This window comes from Myotis brandtii, unplaced genomic scaffold (genome assembly GCF_000412655.1).
Source record: "Myotis brandtii unplaced genomic scaffold, ASM41265v1 scaffold358, whole genome shotgun sequence".
Taxonomy (NCBI): Eukaryota; Metazoa; Chordata; class Mammalia; order Chiroptera; family Vespertilionidae; genus Myotis; species Myotis brandtii.
Genome location: NW_005363772.1, coordinates 1,859,980 through 1,872,091, shown reverse-complemented (window position 1 = coordinate 1,872,091; position 12,112 = coordinate 1,859,980). Strand labels below are relative to the sequence as shown.

Here is a 12,112-nt window from a genome sequence, read left to right as displayed (position 1 = left end):
CTTTGGTTGATCTCCTACCCATCCTCCCCCCCTCAACTCTCCCCAGCCTTCCCGCTGTCGTTTGACAATCTGTTTGATGTTTCTAGCATTTTTAAAAAATATATATTTTATTGATTTCAGAAAGGAAGTGGGGGGAGAGGGAGAGAGAGTCAGAACCATCAATGATGAGAGAGAATCATTGATCAGCTGCCTCCTGCATGCCCACATTGGGGATTAAGCCTGCAACCTGGGCATGTGCCCTGACCAGGAATTGAACTACAACCTCCCGGTTGAGAATTTAATGCTCAACCACTGAGCCACACCACATGGGCTTGACAAAGCCTTTTTATCAGCAGTAACCAAAGGGTGCCGGGGATTTATTGTTTTCATCAGTGAGGTCAGGCAGTGTTCACAGTGCAACAGCAGGGATTTCTTGATGTCCTCTGCAAGGACAAGACCCAGTGTGAAGCGGGTCTGAGGCCTGCTGAGATCCCCAGGTGCCTGCTCCCTTCAAGCTATTCTAAATGCCAGAGGCAGCTGCACAGTGGCCACTCTGAAAAGGAAGAGAAATCAGAATAGCCTGTGACTTTCATTATTTGTGAAGAGTCACAATAATATGTTTTGCTTTATCGTAGAGGAAATTTTATGGGTCAATCTGTTGATGAATTTATGTCTTTTGAGGGAGTCAGTGGGATAGAAATGTTAATTTATTTGAAAAAAACAACAACAGTATCACAAACAAGCAGAGATGGCCATATCTGTCACATCTATGACTTGGTTATTCTGACTCCCTTGAAAAATGCCCCTCCTGCCAAAATAGAAGGGTTTTCTCTTACTCTGCTGGTTGCTGTTAGTGGGAGAAAGGGTTGGGTAATTTCTTTCATGTAGGTTCTGCTTAATAAACTCAAACTTAGCCTTTAGTGAGCATTTCCAAGTTCTCCTCTTTGCTCATTCACCCTGGTGAATGGAGTTTGGGCCTGCTGATGGAGTTTGATTCACTCTTCTGCTTTAATTAACCACAAAAGGAGCAGGAATATGGCACAGCAATTTTCTTATCTCTAAAATGGCAAAGAAAACAGTGTCAGATGAGGACTACATGAACTGCCAGATGTAACATACATGGAACCTTGCCTAGCACATCATAGGCACACTGAGCGTTAGCTCTATTATGGCCAAATATATTCCAGACACCAAGTCGTTTCTCTCAGCTTCTCTGTGTCTTGCCCATCTTTATCAATTATCTATTGCTGAAAGGCAAATCATCTCAAGATTTAGAGGCCCAGATCAATAAACATTTGTGATGTCAGAGTTTTTGTGGGTTGGGAACATAGGCCTGCCAATAATCATGTGAGTGCTCTTGGAAGCTAGGTGGTTCTGCTTCCAAGATCACTCCCATGATCATTGGCAGCTCTCATTTCCTCTCCACATGGGCCTCTCAGTAGGCTTGCCTCACAACTTGGCATTGGCTTCCCTCAGGATGAGCAACCCAGGGAGACCTGAGAACGTCTGTGCTTGTGAATCCAGACCTTGAGCCCGGGTTTTGTTTTGTTTTATTTCCCTGATCGTGAACCTGTTTTACCTTGCACAAATAAAGATAAAATCTACAAATCCTTCTTATCTCCGAAAAGTCTACGTCTCTTTTCCTGCCCACCGTGCTTTGTGTCACCGAGCGGTCTGGCACCCGCTGAGGCGTCTTTCTTTCACGTGGTCTCTTAGGCTCTGAGGAGACAGGAGACCAAACCCAATCGCCAGGAGCACCCGGGGAGCGGCCGCCATGACATTGTCCGCATCCGTGAGGTGTCCCACACTTGCCCTGAGGGGGTGCTAGGCCAGCGTCTCCAGGGGCACCCGAATTGAGTTCCAAACCTTGTGGGGGCGATCCCAAGGTTTGGCCATTTTACCCAGACACACCAACATAGCAAGTCTTTTTAAACCTAATCCTGGAAGTGATTGCTTCTGCCATAAACTATTCATTACAATCAAGTCACTCAATCTAGCCCAGTTTAGGATAAGGGATTACACAAAGGCCGGGATCAAGGGGGAAGGCCTACCATACCAACAGCTGTGAACTGCTTTAGAGAGTGTCCCTAACTTATTTTGCCTATACATTTTTATAGAAAGGATATTATTTTCACCAATGGGAACTAGTTTCTAACATCTACCCTCTTAATATACAGACATTAGTCTTGCCAATAGAAACCCATATTTAATATCTAATATGCTAATTCGAGAGGCCTGGCTGATGGAGGAGATAGGCTAGCAGAGAGCCTGGCCTTCCTGGGCAGCGCTAGATGACCATCCTGTAACACATGCTGGAGAGCAGGTCCCTTTAAATGAATGCCATGGCTATAGTATTCTGCCAGCTACACTGAAGTTTTTAAATTATAGACTTTATAATACCTTCCCCTAAGGTTTTCTGTAAATTCTACCAAAGTCCTACATCTATGAAAACCTCTTCTTAAGAAAGAAGGCTACAAATAAAAGCATAAATAAATAAGGAAATAATAAAATGATAGAGCACGCATATTTTTCTAGCTTTCATGAGTCTCAAAATGGAAAGTCACACTAGCCACTTTTCAACTGCTCCGTGGGCACCCGTGGCTGGCGGTGACTGAATTGCTCAGAGACTCCCAGGTTGGAAAGCACTCGGTTCCCCGGGAAGAACCGAGAACAAGTAAATACCCAAAGCGTTGTTGCTAATGATGCATCTAGAGCAGTGGTTCTCAACCTTCCTAATGTCGCGACCCTTTAATCCATTTCCTCATGTTGTGGTGACCCCCAATTTCATTGTTACAAATTGAACATAATTAAAGCATAGTGATTAATCACAAAAACAATATGTAATTATATATGTGGTTTCCGATGGTCTTAGGCGACCCCTGTGAAAGGGTCGCCCAAAAGGGGTCGCGACCCACAGGTTGAGAACCGCTGACTAGACCAAAACCAAAAGGATGTCTAGTGGCTGCTGTACCCGAGGGCGAAAGGAAGATAAGGACACTGCACCGCACATGCCATGGGGACATGGAACGCAAGTAGCACGAACCAAAGTCAACTGGCAACTGTAAAGTAAGGAATGGGCCCCGTAAACGCTGCAGTGCTGGGTGGTAGCGACTACAACGTGCTCTGCTCTGGAAACCGCAAAGTCCCAGCAGTGAGCGGTGGGTGGGTGAGGCTCAGGGCTGGGCCGGGGATCCGGAGTTTCGTGCTGGGAGCGAGCTACCCTCAGGGGGCGGTCTGGGGGAAACACACCCTCACCGCTCTTCCTGCTGATGCAATCAGCCCGGGAGCCAGAATCTCTCTGCGAGAGGGCCGGCCCGCAGTCCCCGCCACGTGTAGCAGCCACCACCCCGGCCACTCCCCCAGACGCTCCGCAGCCCACGACCCAGCAGGCCCCGAGGTTGGGACACGTCGGGTAGATGCTCCACTCAGCTCCAGCCATCCCCACCGCCGCCGGGACAATGAAGGTAACGGCTCACGATTTTGACTCTATTTTACAGAAGGTGTGTGCGTGTGTGTGGATGGAGCCGGCGATTCCTCCAAGACACGGCAGGCAGGCAGGGGGCGGACAATGCAGCGCCGTGGTCTGTGCTGGGATAGCTTCTTTGTCAATCGGGGCTGGACGGACGGGACCTTGCATGCTTTTCAGACTTCTGTTTGGCCCCCGCTCACAGGATGTGCCTCCTGAGGCGTTTTCACAGCTGCATTTGTGAGCGGAGATAAAAGGCGGCTGGCGGCTCCTTCCCTGCCTGTTACGAAGTTTGCAAAGGAAGGGGAAGCTTTTCGCAATGTCGAAGATGCACGGGCGGTGGGGGGCGTTGGAGAAGAGGCCTGGGGGTGTCCCTGGCTGTAGACAGGGGCTTTCGGCTGGGGGTACCTAATGGAGGGATGGACCACTAGGTGACGATGGTGGCTGGGGGATGTTACACTGCCTCATCGCTAGGAAAAGCAGAAGTCTCTTTACTTTGTACCTTGTGAAAATTAAAGCTTTTAGGAGTTACAAATCTTATAACCGGAGGGCATTCTTTTATGAAACGGAGTGAGCCCCTTAATGGCTGTCATTCTTATGCTAATCAAGGGTAATTAGCTCCCGAAACTTTTGAGGTTTAGGGGTGGGAATGAACACTACGCCTTCCATTGTCCTGGTTACCCCATGGGAAATTTGCAATGACACTGGAAACTGAAGAGCAGCTTTTTAAAAGGAAAGTGAAGGATGGGCAACTCGTCTTCCATCTAACATCTAGGAAGTAAGAGATTCCTTCATGCTGTCTGAACTTTTAGGAGAAATAAAGCCATGCTTCAAGTGGTTCTCAACTGTGGGTAGCCACAATCTCACCTACAAGAAATAATAAGTAAATGGTGCCTTTTTTCATCAAACAAAAGTGCCCACTAAGATTAAGCAGAACTGAATGGAAACATTGTTTTGTTTTAAAAAGAGATCATGCCAATGAGCCACAGTGAAACAGTAGCAATCTTTTTTTTCTATGGTTAGATATTCTATTTCTGGCTTGCTGATGTCTGTATAATTGCAGCTGGAAAATACACTTCTATTGAGTATAGCGTTAATGAGTAAAAGGGGGAAATTATGAGAATAAACAGCCTTGCTTTTCCAGCTTTTCTCTCTCTTACATAGAGTTGTAGTTGATGATGTATTTTTCTAAGTTCATGGGCCCTTTAACATGGGTTCAAAAACCACTGTCTCTTTTACAAGGTAATTATATATGCAGCAAACTAGAGGGTATCTTCAGGGGGTCTCAGTTCTGTTTTCTGAAACATTACTAAGATCTGCAAAGAAAGGATTGTACTCTAGGTGTGATCTAAGGGGTACGTGAGGTTTTTTTAAGTTTGTTTTTATGATCTCAAAAGCCTTCCTACTTTTACCTAAGTATTGCTATCATCATAATTTATTTCCTAAAATATTCTTTACACATGGTACCATGATAAGTTCTGTCCTCTGAAAATTCTCAAGACGTGGTCTGGCCTGGGAGCTTATATTTTAAGATAGACACACACAGAATGGGCAACAGAATAAGAAAAATAGTACATATATTGAATAACATGTATAAAAATGATATGTACATATTATGTTTTGCTAGATATATAAGGTGGAGATTTTAAAGAGACACATACCCTAAAAGGACAGATAAGACAGTCATTGTCTGGGTGAAGGAAGGGGGCAGGACTTGAGGCCTGGATGTGAGAGGGGTTCCCATTCCAGGCACAGAGTGTGGCCCCGCAGGCAGGGCTCAGAGATACAGAGCTACTTGAGCTGACCTACGTAAAGGGCATTGATGGGACATGTGGTGGCGAGAAAAAAGGAAAAGGGGGGAAAAAGACAATTTAATTTTAGCCAATCTTTCATCTAGTGAGCTTCTGTAATGAATAACTTCATTTGAGTTTAGAACTATGGAGAGAAAGGAAGAAGAGTTAAGAAAATTTTTCATTTGTATGTAAGAATTTCTCTTGCCTGTCAGCTCATGGAAACTAAGAAGGTCTAATTACGTGAAATGGATTTAAAACCTTAATGAAAGAAAGTTGAAAACAATCACTTCATTATTACAGAGGTTTGTGCTAAGAATTGAAAACAAATTGTGGTTTTATTCAATAGCTGTGTATGTTATCTCAATTGTTTTCATAATTTTAGTTTTTTAAGAATATATTTTTATTGATTTCAGAGACGAAGAGAAAGGGAGAGAGAGATAGATACATCAATGATGAGAGAGAACCATTGATTGGTTGCCTCCTGCACGCCCCCCACTGGGGATTGAGCCTGCAACCTGGGCATGTGTCCTTGACCAGAATCCGACCTGGGACCCTACTCCACAGGCCAATGCTCTATGCACTGAGCAAAACCGGCTAGGGCCATAATTTTAGATTTTGTCCCTTAGTTCAGGTCCTGACTTTTAATTTTACAGGAGAAGAAATATAATTTACTTCTACTCCTCTAGGTTCTTGCCTGTGATTTCCCTGTTATAAAACACAGATTAATAAGAGAAAAACAACAGAAATTTAATAGCATGTGTACCTCCACTAAACATGGGTGATACCCAGAAAAACCAAGGGACTCCCTGAAATGGCCCAAGCTACCCCTTTACAGACCATCTTCAGCTAAAGAAAAAAAATAAAACACCAATGTTGGGGGGAAAGTTATGGGATGTTATCAGGGAAAGCACAGTAAACAAGGGTAGTAAGGTTATTATTCAGATTTAAGTAGGAGCCTTCTCTATTGGTAAGCATTTCTAGAGATTCTGTTGTCTTTCACTTTCTGGCACAGAGAGGGAGACACTCTTACAAATGGAAATTTCCCTTATAAGTGTAAGAGAAGGGCAACTTCTCTGTTTTCAAAGATTCTCCTGCGTCTGCAGCCACTCAGACATTGTTTGGCTGGCATATGCTGCTCCCCTTTAGTTCTTTATTTCTAATATCAAGATATAGGCCAGGGAGGTCTAGGCTTATTAATAAACTATTTCTGTGTATCAGTGAAGGCTTGTTTCTAAACTGTGGACATCCTAAAGGTTTGGATTGGTTATATCTTTTGGGACTTTATGTTGTCTGCTTCTTTGAATGCCTCTGAATGGGAGTAGGAAGATGGAAAAGAGAAGAGCTTTCTCTATTTCTTTTTAGGCTTGGCAACCACCACCCTGTGAAAACCCATTGCGTGCACAGCCTTACGCCGCCCAAGGGGATCTCCTTACCATATCAGAGTGAGGATCTGGGACTTTTTACGATAGAAATGATTATCCCAGGCATCCTCTACTTTCTGTGTGATACTATCATTCTTTTTGAGCACAGAAGGAAGCTGACTAGTCTGCTCACTTTACAGTTGTAAATGTGAGCAGCTTTTTTTGTTGTAACTTTATCCCCTGAACAGCTGCCCCAAAGTGCTAAATATTTAATGTGACTTACGGTAAACATTCCTGCTGATGGGCTTTCCTGAGCCTCTGTAGCCCATCTATTATAGTAAAAGCGTAATATGCTAATTAGACCGGATGTCGTTCCGGAGGAAGCTGTGGTGGGCGGGGGTGGAGGCAGAGGCAGCCTCCGGGGCTGCAGGGGCCAAGCCCCTTGCAGGAATTTCATGCATCAGGCCTCTAGTTTGGTAATACATGTCAGTGCACTCAGCTAAGGCCTCTAAAGTTGGATTCTATAGAATTCAACCGAGACATAAAGGTGAGGTGCAACTGTAATGTTTGAAATGATGCAACATTAAGGACTGGGAATGCTCTGATTCGTAAACATAACTTTGTAAATATGTGCAAACATTTTTATCATAAGCTGTAGTCTGTGATTCATAAAGTCAATGGTGAATGCAAAGCCATAGCAGAACTGGTCTTCCCTGAAACACCTATGCTTCCAAGTAGCCCCCTCAAATTCACAAGCTGATAATATTACCTCTAGAAACTGAGTACCTATGTCCTTAAAATAACTTAGGAATTAGATCACCGCATTAATGTAGGATAGCACATTACATAAACACTTTCCTATTGTCATATAGGCCATGCCTTTTTGTGGGAAAAATTAATCTTGCAAAACATTTTCCTTATGTTCAGTGGTTAATAAGAGAAAGAAAATCTTAAAAGAGATAATCATCCTCCAAACATATAGAAAAAAGTCAAGAGGAAAGGAGAAAAATGTTTAACAAATAGAAGAAATAACACTACAGAAAGCAATCATCCAGAGAAATCATACTAAAAGACACATGCTTCTTTGTGATTGAAAAATTGTGAAATAGTTGTAAAATTAGTTAATTCCATTAATACGAGTGTTGTATTTCATCTAAAAAGAACCAACTTGTTAGTTCTTTATTTTGATATGTAGATCTGAATATTTGGCCAATTGCATTTACAGTCTACCCCTTAGTTTGAGAAACGTTTTTAACTATTTTGACCATAGTTGGTTTTTTGCCTAGGGAAGCCCTAAGAAGCTTAGGATGGAATTTGAGAGTTCAAATTATGTCTGACTCCTTATACATCTAGACAGAAAGAGCACCTGTTGGGATGTTCCAGGCCAAACATTCCACAGATGTCTCTAACAAAGACTCAACACAGTTTGGGCCTGAGGCCCAGGGTGGATTTGCACAGGATGGTCACTTAGCATTTGTTAGAATTCCACACCACATTAAAGGATAGTTTTGCCATGTGCATTTCACTTCCTTTTTTCAGATTCAGATTCAAAGTTAAATTGTTTTGATTTTAGTACTACTAGATGTTGGTTCAGGAATCTGGAATCACAATAACTGTTTCTTTGAACATTGAAGACAAAAGGTAGAGTGATAAAGTCTACATGGGCAAGCATAATGCATTACTTGGGGATTCCATGGTGGTCAGTGTTGGTGAATGTTCTGTACGCTCTCAAGGTTACTAACTCTGGTGTTTATAAGAAAACACATCCAGGCTTGAAGAAAGACTTCTTGGCTTAACTAAGAGAATGATGCTTTCTATGTTTAAATTCTATGTAAATTACATAACATTGAGTTGTAACCTCAAAACATTTGTATGAGGAAAGCATTGCAGCCATGATTAGCCCCATTTTACGCATGAGGAAAAATGAAAATCAAAACCTTACTAGAATTGCTTAAGAAATAGCAAAGCATAATGAGACACTACTCCTAATCCAGTCTGCTTTCCACCTCACTAGGGATTCTAGACACTCTTGGATCTGACATCACTTTGTAAATCTTATGAAAAGTAGGAAAATCTCCCTAGCAAAATGTACAGACATTCATAGGCACAATATTTTATATCTAAATTATGTGTTACTAAAATCAAAACAATGGAGTTCATGGAAGACTGTTAGAAAATACTGAAGTGATCTAGTTATTTAGAGCAGCAAAGAGCCATTGTCTCTTGCCTATGAGGTCAACTGGAAATATAAAAATATACTAGTGTAAGCAAGAGATCCACACTGCCCTTTGAATATTGAAAAGCCCACTCATCTGCCTTTATTTCAAACAGAAAGGCAACCAAGAGTTTTTGTAGTTGTTGTTGTTGTTGTTTTTTGTTTCTTTTTTAAATCACCACATGAATTATCACTTTCTTCTTTGTGGAGAAGTGACAAGATGAAGGTAAAGTCTTTAGGCTTTGAGGAGTGGCAAACTGTGGGAGGGTAAATATATGGGAAAACTAACAGGACAAGGTTTGTTAGTGAAGGTCCAACTCATTGCTGACTTTCCGCCTTCTTCAGCCATAAACCTTCCCCAGGAGAGATTTATGGCAGTCCTCATTTCTGAGGTTTCTGCTTTTAGTCAGAGAAGGAAGCCACACGAAGGCTTCCTTCTGCATCTGTTGGATTTTAAATGCCTTCAGCTCAAACTGATTCTTATGCTAAAGTGGAACATTTTGATCCCTTGCAATAGTCACAGAATAGGAGTTGATTCACAGAATCTGCACTCTCATTTTTTTATTTTAATTTTGTTTTGAAGTGTACGCCTGGTTGTTTTGTTAAACAGGGATAATACAGTATCTTAGTAGAGTTTAATAGTTTGGGGTGACTAGCCTTCCCATTTCTGACTTAGATAATGTCCCTACCTGTTGTTCCTGTCAAAGGGACAGGCCTACATGGCTATCTATGTTCCTGACAGGTTACCCCACCTCAGCCACAGCTGATTGTAGCAAGGGTGCATATTTGACCAAAGTCCAGCCATCTTTTACTTCTTTCTTATTCTCTTGCCCCCACATTTAATTAGTATCATATCCTGTGGATTCTATTTTCTCTGTATCTGTATGTGCTCTCATTTCCATTGCTGGAGTACTGATTTATGCTCTCATTACTTCTTTTTTATTTGTTAATCCTCACCCAAGGATATTTTTCCTTTGATTTTTAGAGAGAGTGGTGGGGTGGGAGAAGGGAAAGACAGAGAGAGAGCAATATCTAGGTGAGAGAGACACAGCAGTTGGTTGCCTCCTGCACATGCCCCGACCAGGGCCCAGAATTGAGCCTGCAACCAACGTATGTGCCCTTGACTGGGAATCAAACCCGGGACCCTTTAGTCCGCAGGCTGAGGCTCTTTCCACTGAGCAAAACTGGCTAGGGCACTTCTTGCTTGAATTATTTCAAATTTCTCTCAACTGATCTCAAGCTTAATTTTTCTTAATTTTCCTAAGGAACTATTTTGATTATTTCATTCCCCCACTCAAAATACCTCTGTGGCTTCCCTCAGTGTATACTGAATTTAGCTTACTACATGAGGCATTTTTCGAATCTATTCTCCCAGCATTCTTCTGTGTGCATGCATTCCTGTATGGTCTTTTTTATTTTATTTTTTTAAATTAAATCTTTATTGTTAATATTATTACAGTTGTTCCTCTTTTTTCCCCCCATAGCCCCCATCTCTGGATCAGTCCTTGTTCATCAGTTTATGATGTTCATTATATTCCACAAATGAGTGAGATCATGTGGTATTTATCCTTCTCTGACTGGCTTATTTCACTTAGCATAATGCTCTCTAGTTCCATCCATGGTGTGGCAAATGGTAAGAGTTCCTTTTTCTTCTTCCTCTTCTTAAAGAATACCTTTCAGCATTTCATATAATGCTGGTTTGGTGGTGATGAACTCCTTTAGCTTTTTCTTATCTGTGAAGCTCTTTATCTGACCTTCAATTCTGAATGATAGCTTTGCTGGATAAAGTAATCTTGGTTGTAGGTTCTTGCTATTCATCACTTTGAATATTTCTTGCCACTCTCTTCTGGCCTGCATGGTTTCTGTTGAGAAATCAGCTGACAGTCGTATGGGTACTCCCTTATAGGTAACTGACTTTTTTTCTCTTGCTGCTTTTAAGATTCTCTCTTTGTCTTTTGCTCTTGGCATTTTAATTATGATGTGTCTTGGTGTGGTCCTCTTTGGATTCCTTTTGTTTGGGGTTCTCTGCGCTTCCTGGACTTGGAAGTCTATTTCTTTCACCAGGTAGGGGAAGTTTTCTGTCATTATTTCTTCAAATAGGTTTTCAATATCTTGCCCTCTCTCTTCTTCTGGTACCCCTATAATTCTGATGTTGGTACGCTTGAAGTTGTCCCAGAGGCTCCTTACACTATCTTCGTATTTTTGGATTCTTTTTTCATTTTGCTTTTCCGGTTGGGTGTTTTTTGCTTCTTCGTATTTCAAATCTTTGACTTGATTCTTGCGATCCTCTGGTCTGCTGTTGGGAGTCTGTATAATATTCTTTATTTCAGTCCGTGTATGCTTAATTTCTAGTTGGTCCTTTATCACAACATCGAGGGTCTCACTAGATTTCTTAAGGATCTCAATACATTTATCGGCGGTTTCCATAAAATTCTTGAAAAATCTTAGAACCGTGGTTTTGAACTCTATATCCAGTCGTTTGCTGTCCTCCATTTCTGTCATTTGTGACCTGTTTCTTTGTCTTCGCATTTTGTCTGCTTCCCTGTGTTGGTAGAGTGGTTTTGTGTGCTAGGTGTCCTACAGGGCCCAGTGGCTCAGCCTCCCCAGTTACCTGAGGTGGACACTCTTGGTGCACCCCCTTGTGGGCTTTGTGCACAGTCTTGTTGTAGTTATGCCTTGATTGTTTTAGGTGTCACTGGGAGGAATTGACCTCCAGGCCAATTGGCAGTGAGAATCAGCTGTGTCTGCAGTGGGAGAACTTCTGTGCTGAAGACACCCTTCTGGGGCAAGACTTGCTTCAGTGGGGCTTTGGTGCTCACTGAGTCTGCCCCCTGAGTGTGTCCCTTATGGATCTGAGGAGTTGTAATCTGGATGGTCCCACTCTGACCACTGGGTACACTGGCTCTTGGATCTCTAAGGAGGTGCTAATTTAGCCCCTGCCTGTGGCTACCCAGGAGGAGCTATGGAGAGATTCCTCTTCTTTGTTTGGGGTTTGGAGGTGCCCTGATGAGGCCCAGCTGTGAAGCAATTCAAGCTGCTGTGGGGCCTTGGGCCTTCTTTAGGATGTGCTGGGTCTCTCTGACCCAGTTGTGGTTTGTTAGGTAATTTTAGATTGCAAAGGGCCAGGCCATTCATATGCAAAAGCCTCTGCACACAGCTTGGGTGGGGCGGGGTCTCAGGGAATCAACAGGGCGGAGCAAACAGCTATGGCTGATCCTCAGTCCTACCCTAAGAGGCCCCGGGTCTCAGTGTCTGGAGATAATCACTGCAAGCACCTCTGAGAGAAAGCTGCCCTTGA

The 12,112-nt window shown here is 42.8% G+C and overlaps 1 protein-coding gene across 1 annotated transcript in view; it reads left to right on the top strand.

The window, feature by feature from the left end:
* The first annotated feature begins 3,228 nt into the window (after positions 1-3,228).
* The window catches only part of BCAT1 (branched chain amino-acid transaminase 1, cytosolic), an 89,946-nt gene continuing 81,062 nt past the window's right edge, over positions 3,229-12,112 (top strand). The window contains exon 1 of the mRNA XM_005871813.2: positions 3,229-3,443. Within this exon, the coding sequence (XP_005871875.1) occupies positions 3,396-3,443 (48 nt within the window). The 5' untranslated portion in view covers positions 3,229-3,395. The remainder of the gene's footprint in view (positions 3,444-12,112) is intronic.